Source organism: Saccopteryx bilineata, chromosome 6, assembly GCF_036850765.1.
Source record: "Saccopteryx bilineata isolate mSacBil1 chromosome 6, mSacBil1_pri_phased_curated, whole genome shotgun sequence".
NCBI classification, from domain to species: Eukaryota; Metazoa; Chordata; class Mammalia; order Chiroptera; family Emballonuridae; genus Saccopteryx; species Saccopteryx bilineata.
In genome coordinates this window covers 182,673,323-182,697,074 of record NC_089495.1, presented here as the reverse complement: position 1 = coordinate 182,697,074, position 23,752 = coordinate 182,673,323, and the positions used below count along the sequence as shown (strand labels likewise).

At 42.2% G+C, this 23,752-nt stretch overlaps 1 protein-coding gene across 9 annotated transcripts in view; it reads left to right on the top strand.

Annotated features, from left to right (window-relative positions):
• The window catches only part of SHLD1 (shieldin complex subunit 1), a 142,431-nt gene that overhangs the window by 52,938 nt on the left and 65,741 nt on the right, over positions 1-23,752 (top strand). The window contains exons 4-6 of one of the 9 annotated variants that reach the window (XR_010726305.1): positions 5,325-5,449; positions 5,950-6,023; positions 9,657-11,200. The exons of 3 other annotated variants lie outside the window; for them this stretch is intronic. Coding sequence is in view for 3 of the 6 variants with exons in the window: in XM_066237961.1 (XP_066094058.1) it covers positions 3,030-3,169 (140 nt within the window). In the remaining 3 variants the exon portion in view is untranslated. Of the gene's footprint in view, positions 1-3,029; positions 4,032-5,324; positions 5,450-5,949; positions 6,866-9,656; positions 11,201-20,051; positions 20,121-23,752 lie in introns of those variants that run through there. 5 more of the 9 variants (XR_010726304.1, XR_010726306.1, XM_066237964.1 and 2 more) reach the window with 5 other exon arrangements.

The window sequence follows — 23,752 nt, the reverse complement described above, 5'->3', positions numbered from 1 at the left end:
CACTCCTCAGGCCTCATCCTTCTTGCTCTGTCAGCAGCATTTACACGCTTGACCTTTTCCTTCTTGAATTCTTTCCTTACTGGGCTTTCTGGGAAGTAGCCTCTCATAGTTCTCTTCCTACTTGACTGTCAATTTGTTCTCAGCCTCCTTTGCTGGTTTCTTCCAGCCTTGCCAGCTTTTTTTTTTTTTTTTCTGAAGCTGGAAACGGGGAGAGACAGTCAGACAGACTCCCGCATGCGCCCGACCGGGATCCACCCGGCACGCCCACCAGGGGCGACACTCTGCCCACCAGGGGGCGATGCTCTGCCCCTCCGGGGCATCGCTCTGCCGCGACCAGAGCCACTCTAGCGCCTGGGGCAGAGGCCAATGAGCCATCCCCAGCGCCCGGGCCATCTTTGCTCCAATGGAGCCTTGGCTGCGGGAGGGGAAGAGAGAGACAGAGAGGAAGGGGGGGGGTCGAGAAGCAAATGGGCGCCTCTCCCATGTGCCCTGGCCGGGAATCGAACCCTGGTCCCCCGCACGCCAGGCCAACGCTCTACCGCTGAGCCAACCGGCCAGGACACTTGCCAGCTTTTTAATGGGGGAGAGCCCCAGAGCTGAGTGGGCAGATCTCTTTTCTGTGACCTCTCCTTTCCTGAATGACCTTACCCAGTCTTGGGCCTTACATGCTCTTAGTAATGCTCAGTCTGAAATTTCTCTCTCCAGAGCCTGGATCTCTGGCTTGACACTTAGACCTTCTGTCTACAGTACTTGACATCATCACTTAGATTTCCTTTAGAGTTCTTTTGTAAAAACTAATTTTTAGTCTTTTTTAATTACTCTGATTTCTTAAATTGAACACATTCTAAACCAAATTCCCAATACCTCTACCCCTTACCCAGTCTCTTCCCCCCTCATATACTCATACACATGCTTGTTATTTGAGGCTTTCTCATATCAGAAAAGCACTTCTACCCTTCTGTCCACTTAGACGAAAATCTAGGAGTCAACCTCAACCTCTCTCATTCTCTTAAACCTCACATCCAGTTCACTGGCAAATCATGTAGATTCTAACTGCGGAATAAATGTAGAATCTAAATAGTTTACGCCGTCTCCACTGCCACCATCCTGGTCCAAGCCACTATCATCTGTCTTCTGGATTTCTGTTACAGTCTCCTAACTGGATTTTTCCACACCTGCTCTTATCTTCCTACAGTACCTACTCAACACAGCAACCAGAAAGATACTTTTAAAATAGAAATCAGATCATGTTAGTCCTTAGTACAAAACCCCCATGGCTCCTCATCTGGCTCAGAGCAAGAGCCAAAGTGCCTCCCCAATGCCCTCTGGGACCTGAGCCTGCCGCCTCTCTGATCTTACCCCTTCTTACCCCTTACCATCCCCCACACACACAGGGTTAGGTCCCTCTGCCGCCTCTCTGATCTTACCCCTTCTTACCCCTTACCATACCCCCCCCAGGGTTAGGTCCCTCTGCCCTGCACGCTCACCCTTCTCAGAACCCCACCCCTGCGCCTCTCTGATCTTACCCCTTACCATCCCTCCCCCAGGGTTAGGTCCCTCTGCCCTGCACTCTCACCCTTCTCGGAGGCCCACCCCTGCGCCTCTCTGATCTTACCCCTTACCATCTCCCCCCCCAGGGTTAGGTCCCTCTGCCCTGCACGCTCACCCTTCTCAGAACCCCACCCCTGCGCCTCTCTGATCTTACCCCTTACCATCCCCCCCCCCCAGGGTTAGGTCCCTTTGCCCTGCACTCTCACCCTTCTCGGAGGCCCACCCCTGCGCCTCTCTGATCTTACCCCTTACCATCCCCCCTCCCCCCCAGGGTTAGGTCCCTCTGCCCTGCACTCTCACCCTTCTCGGAGGCCCACCCCTGCCGCCTCTCTGATCTTACCCCTTACCATCCCCCCCCCAGGGTTAGGTCCCTCTGCCCTGCACTCTCACCCTTCTCGGAGGCCCACCCCTGCCGCCTCTCTGATCTTACCCCTTACCACCACCCCCCCCCAGGGTTAGGTCCCTCTGCCCTGCACCTTCTCAGAGGCCCACCCCTGCGCCTCTCTGATCTTACCCCTTACCACCCCCCACCCCGGGTTAGGTCCCTCTGCCCTGCACGCTCACCCTTCTTGGAGGCCCACCCCTGCCTCCTGTCTGAAAGCCAGCTCCTGCTGGTGCTCCTTCATCATATCCTTCCCCAGTTTTATTCTTCATTGCAGACCTAGTGCCATCCAGCAGCCTGCATGTTTGGTGGTAGCAACAGGAACCACTGCAAAAGCCAGGTTATAAGGCCATGGGCCCAGGCTTAGCCCTAACTTTTGAAGAGCATTCCCCACTTCACCTTGTAGTTGCCTCTGGCTACAGGCTTATTGCTGACCTGCTCTTGTCCTGTTTGAAGGGGTTGCCTACACTCCTTCGTTCTATGTCATCTCATGACTGTTTCTTATTCCTGGACGCGTAACCTCCACCCCCACCACTCATAGACTAAGCCTTTTCTTGCTTAGATGCCAGTGACCTTCACCAGGGGCTACACGTAACACACACTTCTCTGTCCTTATGTGTACGCTCACTGCTATATTACTGTCGTGCTCTGGAGGAGGATATTAGTGGCAAGGGACATGAGACTTAAGATCACTTTCTAAGAAACTCATGGGTTGATAAGAATCTGAGAGTCTTAGTCAGGAAAAGCTCAGAAGCCTTAGTCATCAGTCATTTCAGGCTGGGTACCCAAAGGGAGGTGAGGCCGGCTATATTTATCTAAATAAACAGAGCTCAGCTGCCCTTACATGACCAACTAGCCTCTTATCATGATGACGTGCTGCTGGAGTAAACAACTTGTCAACGAAGCCAGGCACAGGCTGGATTACATAACTCCCTCCCTCTGCCCGTCCTGCTGAGGTAAGGCAGAAGCCCCACACGCCAAGAAGGTCTTCCCGAAACACCATTTCCATCCCATTCCTCTAACTGCCTTTGAGATTTCATTATCTGCTTCCACTTTCCTGCCGACTCCAATCAAAGTTCCTGTGCCTCATTTTCAGGGCTCTGCATTATCTGGAGTATTTGTTCAAACTGTTTAACAACCAGTTCGGCAGTACTGCGATGTTTCAACGAATGGCAAGGCTGTACTGGTGCACGCCAGCTGAACAGAGGACCCTGCTGGTGGCTAACTACTCATTAACACAGGCCTGCCGCTGCTGTTGGGCCTGTTTTTATGCTGAGTCAGATCTTAATGTCCCAGCTGAGCACACTGTTCTCCAACTTGACATGTGTCCCTTTCTCCCTGGTCAGCTCCAGTTTACTCCAGGGACTGCTGAATTGAATCCATCAATGAGTCCTAAGTACAGAGTTGTTGATGGACATGAACTCCCTGTCCCTAATATACTTGTTTTCTTGTTACCGGGCTCAAGGAAAGTATAGGGTAAATAGAATGGGAGCTTCAGGTGAAACGGCACATGGTCTTAGAATTAGATGAACCTCTCAGAAGCAGGTCACAAAGGTTTCCTGGAGATGCAGTCCTGAGTGCATTACTATAGCCTGATAAACTCTGGGTAGCCCACGTGGCATATCTCATCAGGGCCTTTGAAACCTCTGTCCTGGAGAGCACCCAAGATACATGCTAATACATGACAAAGAGTTTCTCTGGAGATGTGCTTAGACATTATAATAGGGAGGTAGAAAAATCTCAGGGCTTTCCTCAAACTTGAACTTCTGAGATTAGTTGTTGGAGAAATTGGTTGAATGTGTACAGCAAGTTGAATGTTAACACAATAAGTCTTTGATGATTAAAGGTCCTAGCTGACAGATGGCTATAGTCTTAAAATAAATAGTGCTTCAATGCCCCCTTTATTTTTCTGATGAAATATGTCAACATCCCAACCTTCAAAGGCCATTTTATAACCTGTGTATTCAGGCATTTCATCCAAGAAATTTGATATTTAAGAATAGAATGAATGTGTCTTTTTTTTCTTTTAATGCTTATATGGTATCTATTTGTAATTCTAGAAATTTTTATTTTCATAAGAAAATAAAATTAAGCTCTTAAATCCAAAATCTCAAACAGAATGTTTATAATTCTGGATGTGTTGTTGTCATTTTAAATAGGAGTCAGGCTATATTTTAGATAGGGAAATAATATTAAAGACATTTTCTTTTTTTTAGAAGAAGAAAAAAAAGAAGTTGTTTAATAAAAATATATTTCAATGAGCATTCAACATCCAAGAGTTACAATAAGAAAGTTTTAAAATAAAGGTTTCAAAATACAATGTGATAAACAGGTAATAAATATTATAGTAAATTAAAATTTGGATAATTAAGTACAACAAAAATACTTAACAGCAGATAAAATGTCCTAAGCTAGATCTTAAATTATAATTAAATTAAATTCTCCTTATATTTTTTAGTATTAGAAATAAATTTTAAATAAGAAGAGAAAAGAAAGTGAAATAAAATACATAGATAATTGTTCATTTTAATAATATTTTTAAATTACTCTTTGAAGATACAAAATAAATTTATGAATGCACACACCAGGCAAGACCTTCAAAAGGCCTCATTTTAATGGATTGATTCCCTTCTGTAATGAAAAGAGTAATAATGCTAAGTATCAGGTACAAAGATTAATTTTTTCTCAAGTTTTAGTGTCTCTTTAAAAATATGGATAAATTTAGCCTGATCAGGCTGTGGCGCAGTAGATAGAGCGTCACCTTGGGATGCTGAAAACCCAGGTTTGAAACTCCGAGGTTGCTGGCTTGAGCATGGGCTCATAGACATGACTGCATGGTCACTGGTTTGAGCCCAAAGACTGCTGGCTTGAAGCCCAAGGTCGCTGGCTTGAGTCCAAGGTCACTGGCTTGAGCAGGGAGTCACTTGCTTGCTGGAGCCCCCAGGTCAAAGCACATATAAAAAAAACACAACTCAAAAAAAAAAAAAGCACAACTGAGAGGAAAAGAGGACAGAGGGAAAGGGGATGATAGGATGGGAGAGACCTGAGGGAAGTGGGGAGGGAGATGTTGGGAGGGGGTTAAGTGAGATGTTGAGGGGAATACAGGGGAGGGGGGATGCATTCGGGGTGACACTAGAATCTATGTAACCACAATAAATTAAATTTAAAAAAAAAAGCACAACTAAGGTGCCACAACTAAGAATTGATGCTTTTTATCTCTCTCCCTTCCTGTCTGTCCCCCATCTCTCTCACTATAAATAAATAAAATAAATAAATAAACAAAAAATAAATAAATAAAGATGGATAAATTTAAAAGTGAAATAACTCCCAAAATAAACAATTTTCATGTTAAAGTTTCTTTTTACATTGAATTAAAAGCCATTTTTTATAGGTGCATTCAGTGATATCCAACCTAGTGGCTAATGACCCAGCATCCTCCAAACTGGACCTAAGATCCCGAGGAAAGGAGAGGAGACTGATGACCCAAGTCTCTGGGGAATCATACAGTAAAAGCTGGTACTTCCTACCATATATTGGGTTTATCGATTTGGGGCGGGGAGTCTGAGTATTTTGCATGACCGCATCTCTGCATGTGTTATCACTTTCCGGATTGAGTTATGCGGATTCAGCCCTGCAGACTTAATTTCCAGGTCCAAAATGGGGTTTTGCACTCTGTGCCGGCTACTGTTGCAAGGCAGCAATGTGTCCTAATTGTGTGGCCCAGGTAGTGGAGGATAAGCTGTAAGTGTATATGATTAAGGCCCACAGAAGTAGTGAATGGCGTAGCTTCTGGGCCACTGGTTTTCAAACTGCTTCAGGCAGCCCATTAGGGGCTACAGGGTCGGGGTTGGGAGGAAGCGGTGGACTAACGCGGGCCCTGGGCTCTCCACTCCTGCTCACCCATGTCAGCTCTGTACTGTGTGGCCTTCCGGGTGAGCATTCGTCAGAAGAAAGGGTGTGAGGACAAAGAGAGTTTGCAAACCACCCAGCTCACTTAGTTGTCTCATTTTCTACAGGGGGAAGTTAAACCCCAGGATAATGAAGAAAATCACCAAGGTCACAGAATAATCTGGCAACTCCTATTTCCTAGGTGACCCTCTGTGCAGACCACTCCTAACTGTGACTTTTCTGTCCCTTTAAAAAATTATACACACATACACACACACACACACACACCCCTACATGCTTACTTATATATATTTAGGGGCTAAATTATAGATAACAGTAAAAAATCGTTAGAGATGATAATAGTTTAAGAGCAGGAGTATTTTTAAAGGTTCAAGCCTGCTATTTGCCATCCCGTCTGTGACACCTCTCCTCACTCTTCACTTTTGAGTTTCAAGGACATGTGCTGTGTTGGAGACTTGTTTACTTCTGTGTGTTTTGCCTGCAGTCGCAGTTTTAAAAAAGAAATCCCAACTGAGTTGAAAAACAGGCTGTGTTCCTGTTGACAGCCACACCCACGGCATTTATCTTTCCGAGCTCGTGTCCAGCAGTGCCCGCAAGGCCTGAGCCGATAGCTCCCCTCAAGGGCTATCCCAAGTGCACATTCATTCATGACTTGTCACTCAGCTGGATTAAAACAGTCAGATATACTCCATCACTGGTATCATTCACGGTTCTATATTTATAGGACACAGAAGACTATATACACAATTAAGGGAAGACACAAAGATGAATAGTTTGTTATTCATCATACATTTACATTCCAGGCATTGTGCTGTGCATTTTATATGCATTGTTCCTTCTGATTTTCACATCTGCCCCCGAAAAATAAATACTATTATAATTGCCATGTTACTTATGAGGAAGTAGAGCCTTAGACAGAGGTTACATATTAATATGTTACCAAGAGAATGGTGGAAAGTTGAGACTGAAAGCTGGGTCAGGCTGACTTCAAAGGCAGAACTTGAAAGAAATGCAAATATCCAGGTATGAGTAAGTACTAAGTCTTAAATATTTAGCTACCTCCTTCAGGTGCTGCTGACTGCTTTCTGCTAACGCAGATCTTCCATGGCGGCGCCCTCTCCGGAGTGACCAGGACTCTGGTTCATTTCACCAGCGTCATGTGTGCCCCTTTCAACCTCTTGTCTTCCCATTGCCGAGGAAGCTCTAACTCCCTGCAGACTAATTAGAGAGAAGACATTGCCTTCTCCATTAAATTTCTCACACCAGTCAGGATCCAGTTTCTTATGTTAAAAGCAAGGGAAGGGGAAAAATAAGGGAAGAAAACAAGTCAGAAATTTTAACTGTGTTTGCTGGAATGAATGAAACCCTTGATAACTTTTTCTATCCAGAAGACGTGTTCTCATCTGGCCTGGGAACTCTTCTGGTTCTTGGCTCTTTGTCCTTTGAAGTTGTAAATTATGCTTTTTGTCTGCTGAATGGCTGCCCTTAGCAGACCAGTGAGCTCCCTGAAGTTTTAGGTAGAGCTGCGTTTTGCTATAACATGTTTGGTGTCAGAAAAATCCAGCTTATTGAAGCATAACTTTTAAAGGTAAATGTTTTTAAATCCATTCCTGTTTGCCTGTCAGGGTTCATGTTTTGTTCTCTGCCTGGTCTAATCACAGTGCCTACAGCTGACGCCTTCTAAACCTAGACCCTGGCATGTTATCAGAGAATAAGGGTACAGTGCCTGGCACATAGTAAGTGCTCAGTAAAGGCTGACTGAATAAATGAAAAACACATGTAAGTGAAATTCAATATGATTTTACTTGTTTATTTTTAAATAAGGAGAAGGTTATTTATTTTTATTTATCAATTGATTTTAGAAAGAGGAAAGAGAGAGGGAAGCATCAATTTCTTGTTCCACTTATTTATGCATTTTTGGTTGTTTCTTGTATGTGCCCTGACCAGGGATTGAACACACAACTTTGGTGTTATCAGGAGGATGCTCTAACCAATTGAGCTACCCTGCCAGGGTCGTTGATATGATTTTAAAATAGATATCAAGCATCACAGTACCTTAATGACCAGTTTATAACTTTATCGTCATATTTAAGCTGTGACTGATCTTCTGTGTATTACAGGCCGAGAAAGTTTCTAAGTTAAATAGAATATATGCTTACATATCCCTGCAGGATTTGTTCAACTCCTGGGAAAGGCTTCAGACTAGCTAAGCTTATCTCTCTAAAGCCCCTGGCTTTTTCCCTAAAAAACAAAGAAACAAAAAACAGGGAAATGAACATCTATGAGGAGATAGAATGCTACTGAGAATAGAAAATTATCACTATAATTCTCCATTAGGAAGAAAGCACGTTCCTAGTGGAGATGCTTCTTTAATTTATTTGTTCAGCAAGTATTTCTCTAATTACAATGGGAGAGCTTATGGCTGTCAGGATATTCCTAAAGGCTGTTTTTAAAGCAGTGTTCTTAAGAAAGCTGTATTTCTATCACATTTTATAGCATATGAGTTTTTTTGTTTATAAAATAATGCAGTTGAGTTGAAAATAGAAATAAATTTTAAAACCAAACAATGAGACTTAGTTCCATTTCTTCATAATATATTTAGTAGTTATGTCCAGAATTTTCTTTTATAAAAAGCAAATATTCTTGCCTGAACAGGCGGTGATGCAGTTGATAGAGCGTCGGGACTGGGATGCTGAGGACCCAGGTTCAAGATCCCGAGGTTGCCAGTTTGAGCACAGGCTCATCTGGTTTGAGCAAAAGCTCACCAGCGTGGACCCAAGGTCACTGGCTTGAGCAAGGGGTCACTTGGTCTGCTGAAGGCCCACGGTCAAGGCACATATGAGAAAGCAATCAACAACTAAGGTGTCGCAACGAAAAACTGATGATTGATGCTTCTCATCTCTCTCTGTTCCTGTCTGTCCCTATCTATCCCTCTCTCTGACTCTATCTCTGTAAAAATAAAAAAATAAAAAGCAAATATTCTTTTATAAAAGAAAATATTAGGCACAGTATAAATTTAAAAATGGGGAAGTTACCCACAGGCCAGTGATATTTTAGAAGTAGAGTTTGGGAGAGAATGGGTTAAAATAATATCCCATGTCTTGAATCAATAATGCCTAAACAGCTGCGCTGGTAGAGCCTGAGATTTGCCTGGCAGACTCTTGCCAGGGTGCAGAGTTTGAGTCTACTGCCCTCTAATGACTACTTTTTACATATTCTAGAGCCTTACCAGAAAAAAGAATTTAAATGAACCCCATGCCTTAAGCCTTTGTAATTCATTCTTTGCAGAGTTTTGCACCAAGTAGAGATCAGACTTATATTTGTTAGAGATTTTTTTTACTCTTTGAAATCTGAGAAGCCAACTAAAGGCCAGCAAATGTCAGGTCTGGTTACTGTGCCTACTTTCTGTAACCTGAGGACACCTTTTCATTGACCCTGTGAGGTTGATTGCAGGATAGACTGTAGACATAAAGAATGATGTCTGGTTTTCCTCCGCACATTTGCAGAGTAAAAGTTGTGCTTTTCCCCCCTAAACAAAGATAAGACCAAGTGGTTTAAATTTGCTTTATCTGATAAAATTATTGTAGCCTTAAAAGGTAATGAAAAAATTTAAATACCATTTTGTTTATTTTTTAAAATTAATTTTATAGGGTGACACTGGTTAACAGAATTACACAGACTTCAGGTGCCCAGTTACCTATGTACACTGCATTGTGTGTTCACCCCCTAAGGTAGTGATATTTTTATAGTCTTTTGGGATTTCAAATCTGACAAGATGGCATAGATCTATTTCTTTCTGCTTTTCCCTGCTCAGCACAACTGTAAACCCTGGGAACGCAAGAGGCAGCACGGGAGAACACTTTGCAGGGGTACGAAGATGAATCGGTTTGGAGCCTCAGGACTAAAGGAACAACATAGAGGCAGAGTGTCTTAAATAAGGTGGCCAGGACCTCAGGCATCCTGACCTGAAACTTAGCAACAAGAAGGGGTCCAGGTAGACTCATTTCTTCCCAGGACCCACCTGTTGTCCATCCAGCATCACCAGGCTAACCCAGAAAGAGGGAATTGATAGGAGACCCATAACAGTACGTGAAATAGCTTGTGACTTCAACCCCTGCTAAGTCAGACTTTGGTGGCCAGGCGGCACAAGCAAGAGGATTCTGCCAGTGCATGGACAGTGACCTGGTCTGGGAAGCGCCTCTGTCCCCCTGGGTCTGACACTGCCCTCTACCATGCCCATTCTCTGGGACACCTGACGAGCAGCTGGGAGCACTCCTGGAAAAGGGTACCCCACCTAACTAAGCAGCCCAGCCTGGGCATCCTTCTCCTCCCTGGGGGGATCTGAGCTCTCCCTCCCCCACTAAAAGACACCCATAGCCCAGGCCAGTCCTCAGGCAGCCCCAGCAGGGACCTGTGGGAGTCTCAGAAGTACCAGACAAACCATGCAGACCAAAGTAAATAGCAAAGGCTCTGAAAATTGCACTGTCATTGGAACCATAGCCACAAAAGTAAGCAACAGCCTGAGTGCCAAACCTAAACAGGGTGACTGTGTGCTAAAATGACCAAATTTCTCTAAACACGATATTCCCCCCAAAATAATTGACAGAATGCTCAAGATACAAAAAAGTTCACCTCTCTTGACACCATGAACTAAACATCACAACTTGAATGAAAAAACAGTCACAGACACCAACATGATGAATCAAATCTTGGGATTAACTGACAAAGATTTTAGAGCAGCCACTATGAAAGTGCTTCAGTAATCAAGTTCAAATTCTCAAATTCTCTTGAAACAAATGAAAAAAAGAACAGAAAACCTCATGTAGTAAGGTACCAAATAGCAGCAAAATTAATATTGATATTCTAGGAGGAAAGATCAGGCTTTCCTGTCCTGTCCTTCCTTTGGGGAAGGGAGGGAGAAGAATATAGAAGTTTCTGGCTTGCAAGAACAATGGGTCATTTAGTTTTAAAACTAAAATAAAGGTTAACCGAGAAACTTCTTCTCTTTCAATGGGAGACAGAATTTACATACCACCTTACATTGATTGTAGATCCTCCCCCCTTCCTGGAATCCTGAGAGTAACATACCTCTAGGCAAAGGAGGGAAGATGAACCCTGAAAGATTGTAAATATCTTTGATTGTATTACCTTGAAAGTCTAAATGTTTCTGTGTATCCCCTAAACAAATGTTGTAAGCTTGTGCCATGATGTCATGCTCTCCCCAACCCATGTGACCAAGAGTATATAACCAGTCCCTGAGATATATTTGGTGCACATGATTTGGGTCTGCAAATACCCAGTGTCAGCCATATGTGGCCGGCATATTTAATAAATCTCCTCCTTTAATAAAACTCAAAATTCATCTGGACTTGGTGTCTCTATGTAAACCTGCAGAATTGAGGTACAGATACTTTACAACAGTGGTCCCCAACCTTTTTTGGGCCACAGACCGGATTAATGTCAGAAAATATTTTCACGGACTGGCCTTTAGGGTGGGACTGATAAATGTATCACGTGACCAAGACAAGCATCAAGAGTGACTCTTAGATGGATGTAAAAGAGGGAATCTGGTCATTTTTAAAAAATAAAACATCGTTCAGACTTAAATATAAATAAAATGGAAATAATGTAAGTTATTTATTCTTTCTCTGCGGACCGGCACTAAATGGCCCACGGACCAGTCCTGGTCTGCGGCCTGGGGTTTGGGGACCACTGCTTTACAACACTCAGTGGAGAGATACAAGTTAGAAAAAGAAACAAATGGAGATAGAATTGAAAAACTGATAAATTCGAGCTAAATTCCTGTGAGAAAAATTGCCTTATCAGAGGGGTCCCCAAACGTTTTACACAGGGGGCCAGTTCACTGTCCCTCAGACCGTTGGAGGGCCAGACTATAAAAAAAACTATAAACAAATCCCTATGCACACTGCACATATCTTATTTTAAAATAAAAAAAAACAAAATAGGAACAAATACAATATTTAAAATGAACAAGTAAATTTAAATCAACAAACTGACCAGTATTTCAATGGGAACTACACTCCTCTCACTGACCACCAATGAAAGAGGTGCCCCTTCCGGAAGTGCGGCAGGGGCCAGATAAATGGCCTCAGGGGGCTGCATGTGGCCCGCAGGCCGTAGTTTGGGGACCCCTGCCTTATCATATTAAAAATTTTTTATTTTGCCCTCAAGAAAAGGGATGAAAGTGACTTTTTCCAAGACTTTTCAACACTAGTGTTATGATGTTTACAAACTTTGCTAATAATATAGGCAGAAAAAAATAATTTATTGTTTCAATTTGCATTTCTCTGATTGTAGTAGAAAGAAAATTGTGTTTTTCCTGTACGTTTTTTTCTGTGCCAACCAGCTTTCCAACCATGGGAAAGTTGCTCCACTTCGCTTTGCTCGGTTTCCTCATCTATAGAATGAGAAGGACAGTCTTGCGGGCTCCCAGGTTGTCATGTGCATTGAGGGAGGCACCTGGGGCTGAGTGCACTGAGTACTGAGTAAAGGCTGGCTGTCATCCCTGCTGCTCTTGTCATGAGTATGGCTTCAGGGTTGTTTCTGGATTTCTGCTTCTCTATTGAATACCTTTCAGGGAGAGACCAAGCATATGAAAGAAAATTGTTATACAATTCTGTAGGAGAAGTGTTATTTTTGTGTATGTGTGTATTTTTTTTTAATTTACTGATTTCAGAGAGTGAGAGGAAGGGAAAGAGAAGGAGAGACAGACAGACAGTTGTAAGTTTGCTATTCTACATATTTATGCATTCATTGGTTGATTCTTGTATGTGTTCTGACTGGGGATCAAACCCACAACCTTGGCATATGGGGACAACCCTCTAAACAACTGAGCTATTCAGCCAGGGCCTGTAGGAGAAGGTATAACTCTAGTTGTGATTATAGCTAAGGCAGCAGTTCTCAACTGAAGGTGATTTTGTCCCACAGGGGATATTTGGCAATACCCAGAGGTATTTTTGGTTGTTGCAGCTGAGGTGGAGAGAAGTGCTACTGCCATCTAGTGGATAGAGGGCAAAGGTGATGCTAAACATTCTATAATGCACAGGACAGCCCTTCCCCACAACCAAGAATAGACCTGCTCCAAATGCCAATTGTTCTGAGGTTAAGAAACCCTGAGCTACAGCAAAAATTCTTCCCATATTATCTTGTTAGTTCATACAGAGCATATTGCTTTTTAACCCCTCCACATTAGTTTTTATATTCTGAGACATCATTTGTGCCTTTTAGCTTATAGATTAAAAAAAAATTAATCCCTAAAAAAATTAATCTCTTTATTTCCACAATCAGATTATGAGATAGCTCTAAGGGTGCTTAAGACTTAATTTCTATTTGCATTTATATTTAAATAATTTATATACATGGATTGGTAAGGTGGCTGGTAGGGCACACATCCCAGCCTCTTCCACCTCAAACACTTAAGAAATGACAAGAAAGATTACATGTCTTTATACCTATGTGTCTATTTCTCTATCTCCACCTCCACCTCTACCTCTACTTCCATCTTCATCTCTGTCTCTGTGTATCTCCTGGAAAAGGAGAAGGGGTGATCCCTGTGGTGCAGGAATTTTGAATCTCACCAAAATGCTGTGTCTATCAGAAGAGGCTAAGTTACACTGTGGTAACTAACAACCCCCAAATCTAAGTGATTTAAAACTATTCAGTTTATTTCTCACTCATCCTCCATATTCATTTTGGGCTGTCAGGAGGGCTAATTAGTCAGGGACCATCTCAAATGTTGCCATTGCCATGTAGAGGGTAAAAGAGAACTCCAGAGGTTTTGCAGCAGCAATTAAATGATTTCTCTTTGAAATGACAAGCATCAAACATCATTTCTACTCACATCTCATTGCCCAGAACTGGTTACATGGCTCCATTTCCACAGTGGAGCCAGGAGATGCAATTCTCTCAGTGGCCTGGAGAGGGCGATAATTGGAAATAGTTGTCATGTAGCTTTACTGACTCCCTCAAAGGCCCGGGTACAGGGGATCTGAGGGAAGGAGAAAGTCACAGCTTGAAGTGAGCACCGGGAGGTGTGGGAGGTGGGGACTGCTCCTGAAGACAGGAGCAGGAGGGACCCTGTGGAAAACAGTAATTTACTAGAGTACTCTAACAGAGAAGGCCTGGGAAATTGATACCCATTCATATCCCAGTGATGGCAGAATTAGAAGTGCTCTATTTTAAAATTTAAAATTTTTTAAAAATATTTCAAATATTTTATAATTTAAATTTTTTTGATTTTTCAAAATATTTAATGTGCTCTGGAAAATAAAGTCTTGCGTTCAAAATCACTGTGCCTGTAGTACAGTGCCTGTTACATAGTATGTGCTTAGTAAATACAGCATTGCATGCTAGCTGTAACCTTACCACAGGAAAAAGCAAACATTTTTATCCTCATCTTTGTGATCATCATCATCACCCTGTTATCCTATCTTACAGCTAAGGTTGGTTTTGGAAACAAGTCTGTGTCCCGACCCCTTGTGGAATTCACTCTAAGGCAGTTTTTCTGCCCAGCAAGCTGCCAAGATCCAAATGAAAGGGCTGGGAATTTAGATCCTGACTTCCTTGCCCATATTTCAGAGAGTGAGAGGAACCACATGCCTGCCCCTCTCTCCCTCTCAGCTTTGGACATCTCAAGATGTCCCCCATCCTCCAGACCCAGCTTTCCTAGTGGCAGCTTCTGTCTGCATTGGGTTCTGGGGAACTTGAAAGTGAGTGGGGGGTTCTGGAGTCAGACCTCCCTGGGTCAAATTCCACCACGTACTCCCTCTATGACTCTGGGCAAGTCACTTCATATTTCTAGGCCTTGTTTTCCTTATTTGCGAAATTTGGACAATGCTGGCACTTACATCATAAGGTGCCAGGGTGAGTGTTAAAGGAAGCAAGGCTTAGACTGTTCTTAGGAGGGTGCCTGGCACTGGGAGCACCCGATCCGTGGTCTGAGGGATCACCATGGCCTGGTATCAGCACCAGCGCCCCCACCCCCCATCTCCATCCACATCCAGCTCCAGGACTCCTCCCAGGAGAGTCTCCATGTCTCTGCCCAGCTTTGACAACCTGTATGGTGTCTCTTTGACATTAGTTTGTGTTAAGTCAATTTCACAATACTCCAGAGTCCCAGGGTATCATTTTTAAGGCTGGCTCAGTCTCAGGTTATTTCTAGCTTTTAACCCACATAGCTTCAAAGAGGCATTTACTAGCTCTGTGCCCTGGTTTTCTTCTCTGTGAAACAGGAATAGTATCTTTTTCTTCCCAATTCTCAAGGATTGGAGGGATATTCTTTTTCTTCCTCGCTTTTCTTCCTTGACTCTGTATTTTATGCTGTTTCGTCAACCTTTGTGTGTCCTTAAAGTCACCTTCAGTCTTTGATGGGGAAAGGTAGGGGTATAAGTAAATAAAGAAACACATAAATAAAATAAAGAGTGATTATGAAAGCAGCAAAAGAAGTTCAAAGCATCATTCATACATACAAGACATTTTTAGCCAGTAAATAAATGTTCTCAGTGGCAGATGTTGGAAAATCCACCTGTCATTGTGTCTGTTGAGCTTAGAAATGTTCAAATTATTGTAGACTTTGTGTGCTATCTCCAGAAAATAGGATATAAGAAAAATGTGGAGGAGATAAATTTGCTTTGATCCTCTGAAGATAGATGATCTCCCCAGTTAAGTAGCAAAGCTAAGAATATACTTAAATTCTTTTTCATTGATTTGAGAGAGACAGAGAGAGGAAGGAAAGTGCAGAGAGAGGGGAAGGGAGAAGGGAAGAGAGAAGCATCAATTTGTTGTTCTACTTAGTTGTTCCATTTAGTTGGGCACTCACTAGCTACTTCTCTTGTGTGCCCTGACTGGGGAGCGAATCTGCAATCTTGGTGTACCCGGAGGATGCTCTGTCCATTGAGCCACCCAGCCAGGGCCAAGAAGACTTGAAGTGTTTGAAGCAGGGGTAGAAAAACAACCCAAGAGATTCTTCTTTTTTTTTTTAAATGGGAAATGATATTTTCAAAAAACAGCTCAGATAAGGGCCTAATATCCAAAATATACAAAGAACTCATAAAACTAAACAATAAACAAACAAACAAACAATCCAATAAAAAATTGAGAAGAGGACATGAACAGACACTTCTCCCAGAAAGAAATACAAATGGCCAACAGATATATGGTTGTCTAGTTTTTTGGCGTACAGTTCTTCATAGTATTTTCTTACAATATTTTGTATTTCTGTTGTGTCAGTTGTTATTTCTCCACTCTCATTTCTAATTTTATTTATTTGAGTCCTCTCTCTTTTTTTCTTGGTGAGTCTGGTTAAAGGTTCATCAATCTTGTTTACCTTTTCAAAGAACCAGCTCCTGGTTTCATTGATCCTCTGTATTGTTTCTTTAGCCTCTATGTCATTTATTTCTGCTCTGATCTTTATTATTTCCTTCCTTCTACTAGCTCTGGGCTTTACTTGCTGTTCTTTTTCTAGTTCTTTTAGATGTAGGGTCAAGTTGTTTATTTGAGCTTTTTCTAGCTTCTTGAGGTATGCCTGTAATGCTATAAACTTCCCCATCAGGACTGCTTTTGCTGTGTCCCATAAATTTTGAGTTGATGTATGCTCATAATCATTTGTTTCTAGAAATTTTTTAATTTCTTCTTTAATCTCATTGTTTACTCATTCCTTATTTAATAACATGCTATTTAGTTTCCAAGTGTTTGAGTATTTTTCAGTTTTTCTGTTGTGGTTGATTTCTAGTTTAATGCCATTGTGATCAGAGAAAGTGCTCAATATGATTTCAATCTTCTTAAATTTGTTGAGACCACTTTTGTGCCCTAACATGTGGTCTGTTCTAGAGAATGTACCACGAGTGCTTGAAAAGAATGTATATTCTGCTGTTTTAGGGTGAAAGATTCTGAAGATATCTATTAAATCGAGTTGATCTAATATGTCCTTTAAGTCTGCTGTTTCTTTGTTAATTTTATTTCTTGAGGATCTATCTAATGATGTTAATGGGGTATTGAAATCCCCTACTATTATAGTATTGCTGTTGATCTCGCTTTTTAAATCCATCAAAATCTGCTTTATATATTTAGGTGCTCCTATATTAGGTGCGTAGATATTTATAATGGTTATATCTTCCTTTTGGATTGCTCCCTTTATCATTATGTAGTGACCTTCTTTATCTCTAACTATAGTCTTTATTTTAAAGTCCATTTTGTCTGATAAAAATCTACCCCAGCTTTTTTTTCATTTCCATTTGCGTGAAATATTTTTTTCCATCCTTTTATCTTCAGTCTATGTGCATCTTTTGATTTAAGGTGTGTCTCTTGTAGACAGCATATGTATGGGTCCTGTATTCTTATCCACGCAGCTACCCTATGTCTTTTGATCAGATCATTTAATCCATTTACATTTAAGGTTATTATTGATATGTAATTGTTTATTGCCATTTTATTCTTTAAAACTGTATTCCTCTTTTGCTATATTCTTTTTCTCCTTTGATCTGTTTACAACAGGTCCCTTAGCATTTCTTGCAGCCTTGGTTTGGTTGTAGTGAATTCCTTGAGTATTTTTTTGTATGTAAAGCTTTTTATTTCTCCTTCCATTTTAAATGATAAAGTAGTCTTGGTTGTAGGCTCTTGTTCTGCATTACTTTGAATATTTCTTGCCATTCCCTTCTGGCCTCAAGTGTTTCTGTTGAGAAGTCAGAAGTCATCCTTTGTAGGTGATAGTCTTTTTTTCTCTAGCAGCTTTTAATATTTTCTCTTTATCACTTAGCTTTGGTATTTTAATTATGATGTGTCTTGGTGTTGATTTCTTTGGGTTTCTCCTTAATGGAGTTCTCTGTGCTTCCTGAACATGTGAGATATTTTCCTGCCTTAATTGAGGGAAGTTTTCAGCTATGATATGCTTGAACAAAGTCTCTATCCCTTGTTCTTTCTCTTCTTCTTCAGGAACCCCTATGATGTGGATGTTATTTCTCTTCATGTTGTCACAGAGCTCTCTTAGAGTTTCCTCAGACTTTTTGAGTCTCTTTTCTTTTTTCTGCTCTGCTTTCGTGCCTTTATTTATCATGTCCTCTAACTCACTGATTCAATTCTCAGCTTCATCCATCCTGCTTTTAATTTTTTCCATTGTGTTCTTTATTTCAGATATTGTATTTGTCATTTCTGACTGATTCTTTTTTATTATTTCAATGTCCTTTTTTATATTTGCTATCTCTTTATTTAGGTGTTCATAATGACCATCTATTATTGTTCTAATATCTTTGAGCAACCTAACAATTATTATTTTAAACTCTGCATCTGGTAATTTGTTATATCTGATTCATTTAGGTCCTTTTCTGGGGATTTCTCTTTGTTCATTTGTGTTGCATTTTTCTGCCTTTGCATTTTCTCTGTGTAAAGAAAGGTTTTGGCCACTGGAGTCCACTGGGTATGGCCTCTGTTCCCTAGGTATGGTCTGTCTGCAGGCCCGCCACCCCCTCTTCTGTTGCTGCCTAGGGCTTTTGGGTTTGGACGTTGCCGGTGCCTGCCCACTGGGGCTGTTGCTGTGGTTTCCACCTCTCCTTCATGCAACCCAAGAGATTCTATGTATGCAGACTCCTTGGCAGCTTGTTGGAGAAGTGGCTGTGGGCTGGTAGGGGAATAAAGCCTTCATCCTGCCCGGGAAAGCCTGGTGGAGTCCAGACAGCAGGAATCCTGCAGCATTCCACAGTGATCAGCTGAGGTAAAAACAGAAATCCTTACCCCAAATGTCCCTTCTCCTCCCAGAACATACTGCTGCCTTGACCTAGGAAGGCTGTATCTTAATGGCCACCTCGAGGTCTGACACTCATGAAGCCGCGGTAATATGATTGTGTTTCTACTTCTTACTCTCCTTAACAATGGTTCCCCAGTCTCCCCTTTCTTTAGTTAAGAAATTAGGGTTTCTTTAAATTAAGAACTTAGGGCCTGACCAGGAGGTGGCACAGTGGGTAGAATATTGGCCTGGGACGCTGAGGACCCAGGTTCGAAACTCCAAGATTGTGGCTTGAGCGTGGGGTCATAGACATGACCCCATGGTTGCTGGCTTAAGCCCAATGGTTGCAGGCTTGAAGCCCAAGGTCACTGGCTTGAGCCCAAGATTGCTGTCTTGAGTAAGGGGTCACTGGCTTGGCTATAGCCCCTCCCTCCCATCAAGGTACATATGAGAAAGCAATCAATGAATAACTAAGGTGCTGCAACAAATAATTGATGCTTCTCAACTCTCTCCCTTCCTGTCTGTCTGTTCCTGTCTGTCCCCCCTCTCTTTGACTCTCTAGCTAAAAAAAAGAAAAAAGAAAAAACGAAATTAAGCTTTTATACAAGAGGTACACTTTTCAATTTCTTTTTTTTTTTTTTGTATTTCTCTGAAGCTGGAAACGGGGAGAGACAGTCAGACAAACTCCCGCATGCGCCCCACCGGGATCCACCCGGCATGCCCACCAGGGGGCGACTCTCTGCCCACCAGGGGGCGATGCTCTGCCCCTCCAGGGCGTTGCTCTGCCGTGACCAGAGCCACTCTAGTGCCTGGGGCAGAGGCCAAGGAGTCATCCCCAGCGCCTGGGCCATCTTTGCTCCAATGGAGCCTCGGCTGTGGGAGGGGAAGAGAGAGACAGAGAGGAAGGAGAGGAGGAGGGCTGGAGAAGCAGATGGGCACTTCTCCTCTGTGCCCTGGCCGGGAATCGAACCCGGGACTTCTGCACGCCAGGCCGACGCTCTACCACTGAGCAAACCGGCCAGGGCACACTTTTCAATTTCTTAGGAAGGGTAAAAGGTAGACAGCAAAATAAGACTCGAACTCTGCTAAATTTGTGATCAGGCAGAAGTGGGCCCAATGTGGGATACTGCCGGCTGGGCCTGGTGACCTCCATTTCTCTGTTGATGGGCTAGAAAGTACAGGCTTTGGGGCTTGAGAGGCTTTATCACTTTTTACCTCGTGTCCTTAGACATGTTAAAGAACTTCCCTGGGTCTCAGTTTGTTCATCTCTTTTATGGGGATAATAATACCTGCCCCATGGAATTGGATAGACAATAGGTGACACAAATGACGTCTCCACCCCCACACTGTGTAAGCATCAGGCGCAATGGTCCATGTCCATAATGAATATATAGGTTTATGAATTGTACTTTCTAACTCCCTGTTGAAAATGAGAACATTTGCTTGTCCCTTTTCTTATATCCTATATCACAGAGCTTGTGGAAGTTCAGGAGCACTGACCAATTTCCAGTATCACTGTGAGGAAGAGGATTATCTGCCATCAAAGCCCTGTGTCCATTTCTACTCTTTCCAGTCAGGCTGCTTCCCAAGTTCTGGAGGAATTAGCTTTAGGCCTAAAATAAACCAAGCAATTGAATTAAATTATTTAAAATTTTTATTGATTTGAGAGAGAGGAAAAGGGAGGGACATTAATTTGTTGTTCCACTTATTTATGCATTCATGGGTTGATTCATGTATGTGCCCTGATTGGGGATTGAACCTGCAACCTTGGCATATTGAGATGATGTTCTAACTAACTGAGCTACCTGGCCAGGGCCAAACAATTGAATTTTTATGGAAGTGGAACAGAGGCTCACGGTGTTATCCCAAGAGCTGGAGTGTCTCCTGGCATCTGCTTCTGGCCCTGGACAAATTCAACATCATATCACTGCAGTATGGTGGGAGAGTGAGCTTCCCTACCCATCTCGCCTTCCCATGATATGCTGATCAATTAAGATACCAACATTCCTTGTTTACATCTCGTATTTTTGATTCTGTGCACTCAGGGGATGTGAACCGACTATTCCGGGGTAGGGAAAGGTGCAGAGTGGAGCAGAGATGGTTGCCAGCCCTCTGTCACCACCTTCTCTTCTAGAATGCCATGTGTTGTATCTTTCCACTGAAAAGACTTGCTCTTAATACCTGAAAGTGAGTGGCCTTGTAACCATTGCCTGTAACTTTCTGCCTCCAGTTTCTCATTTTGTTCATAAACACACTGGCTTAGAGATCAGTTAGCCAGCAGCCATGGGTCAGGACAGTGCCCACAGCTTTCCCCTGGAGCCCTGCTGAGCTGTGCCTCTTCTCAGTTGGCCTTGGCCTTGTGTCCCTTTCCTATACCAGGCCAAAGGCAGCTCTTGCCTACATTTGATGGCGCTTGAGAGGAAGGGAGAGAAAGAGACAGGAACATCAATCTGCTCCTGTATGTGCACTGACTGAGGATTGAAGTGTCAACATCTGAGCTTTGGGATGATGCTCTAACCCAGTGGTCGGCAAACTCATTAGTCAACAGAGCCAAATATGAACAGTACAACGATTGAAATTTCTTTTGAGAGCCAAATTTTTTAAACTTAAACTATACAGGTAGGTACATTCCTTATCGAGGTAGTTCCCACATGTGGTATTTTGTGGAAGAGCCACACTCAAGGGGCCAAAGAGCCTCATGTGGTTTGCGAGCCATGGTTTGCCGACCACTGCTCTAACCAAATGAGCTATCTGGCCAGTACAAGAGGGTGGCATTTTTAATGGGTTGCCACAGTGGCAGATACAGAGCCTTGGCACATACATTGTTAGAATGTGCTTCCAGAGGTGGAACTAAAAAGAATAATTTCTCATAAGAGGAGGTGAGAAATGTTGGGGGTGGATTTTTCTTTCTAAAACTGTATTAAATGACAGCTTTTAAGAAAATCACTAAAGAAGTACATGTCTTTAAAAGTAGAAAGGATCTGAATATATGTGTTTGCACGAAAGACAACCCATTTTGTGTATTTATTTTCAGAATACTTTTTTTTATTATTTATTGATTTTAGAGAGAGAGGAAGGGAGAGAGAGAAAGAAGCAACATTGATTTGTTTTTCCATTTATTTATGCATTCATTGGTTGATTCTTTTTTTAAAGTTTTTTTTATTATCTTTTATTTTTTAATTTATTGTGTTTACATAAATTCAAGTGTCCCACTGAGTACATCCCCCACCCCCTATGTTCCCTCAACATCCCTCTTGCTGCCCTCCCCCACATGTTTTCCCACCTTCCCTCCAGGATTTGCTGACCTGCTCTCTATAACACTGTGTTGTATATATATATATAACTTCACCAATCTATTTCCTTTCTCTGACCCCATCCTCTCATCCCCTTTCCCTCTGTCCACTTTCCCTCTGGTCCCTTTGATCCCTTCTCTGCCTCTATTCTGTTCTTCAGTTCACATTGTACATTGGATTCCTCAAATGAGTGAGGTCATACGATACTTTTCTTTCTCTGCCTGGCTTATTTCACTTAGCATAATAGTTTCCAGGTACATCCACGTTGTCACAAAAGGTAAGATTTCCTTCTTCCTCATGGCTGCATAGTATTCCATTGTATATATGTACCACCGCTTTTTAATTCATTCATCCACTGATGGACACTTGGGCTGTTTCCAGATCTTTGCTATTGTAAACAATGCTGCAATAAACATGTGGGTGCATTTCTTCTTTTGAATCAGTGATTTGGTATTCTTAGGATATATTCCTAAAATTGGGATGGCTGGGTCAAAAGGCAGATCCATTTTTAATTTTTTGAGGAATCTCCATACTGTTTTCCACAGTGGCTGCACCAGTCTGCATTCCCACCAGCAGTGCAGGAGGGTTCCCTTTTCTCCACATCTTCACCAGCACTTATTTTGTGTTGTTTTGTTAATGAGCGCCATTCTGACTGGTGTGAGGTGATATCTCATTGTGGTTTTAATTTGCATTTCTTTAATGATGAGTGATGTTGAACATTTTTTCATCTGCCTATTGGTCATCTGTATGTCCTCTTTGGAGAAGTGTCTATTCATTTCTTTTGTCCATTTTTTGATTGGATTGTTTATCTTGCTGGTGTTGAGTTTTACAAGTTCTTTATAAATTTTGGTTATTAACACCTTATCAGACGTATTGTTGAATATGTTCTCCCATTATGTGGTTTGTCTTTTTATTTTGTTCTAGATTTGTTCTGTACTAGATCCTCCCCCCTTTGTTCTGTTTACAACAGGCCCCTTAACATTTTTTTGCAGCATTGGTTTGTTTGTAATGAATTCCTTGAGGTTTTTTTTTTTTTTTTTTTGGTCTGGGAAGCTTTTTATTTCTCCTTCAATTTTAAATGATATCCTTGCTATATAAAGAAGTCTTGGTTGTAGGCTCTTGTTCTGCATTACTTTGAATATTTGTTGCCATTCCCTTCTGGCCTCAAGAGTTTCTGTTGAAAAGTTGGATGTCATCCTTATGGGGGCTCCTTTGTAGGTGATTGCTTTTCTCTTGCAGCTTTTAGTATTCTTTCTTTATCTCTTAGCTTTGGTATTTTAATTATGATGTGTCTTGGTGTAGGTTTCTTTGGGTTCCTCTTTAATGGGATTCTCTGTGCTTCTTGAACTTGTGTGACTTTTTCCTTCATCAACATAGTGAAGTTTTCAGCTATGAGTTCTTCAATCAGGTTCTCTATCCCTTGTTTTTTCTCTTCTCCTTCAGGAACCCCTATTATGCAGATGTTGTTTCTCTTCATGTTGTCACAGAACTCTCTTAGTATTTCCTCAGACGTTTTGATCCTCTTTTCTTTTTGCTGTTCTGCTTCCATGTTTCACTTATCTTGTCCTCTAAATTGCAGATTCGATCCTCTGCTGCATCCAGCCTGCTTTTAATTCCTCCTAGTGTAGTCTTCATTTCTGATATTGTGTTTGTCATTTCTGTCTGTGTAAGGTATTTTTCCCCACTGAGAAAAAAGGAAGGGCCACAGCCACGAAGTGTGGAATAATAAAGGCTTTATTGAGTACAGAGCGCTTCCTGCCCAACAAGGTTCTCTAGTCCCACAGGACAGGGCTCAGAGAAGCCGCAAGGATTAAACTGTGTGAAAGATATTTAAAGGGTCCCTAGGGTGGGCGAGCTAATTGGATGTAGTGAAATCTCACT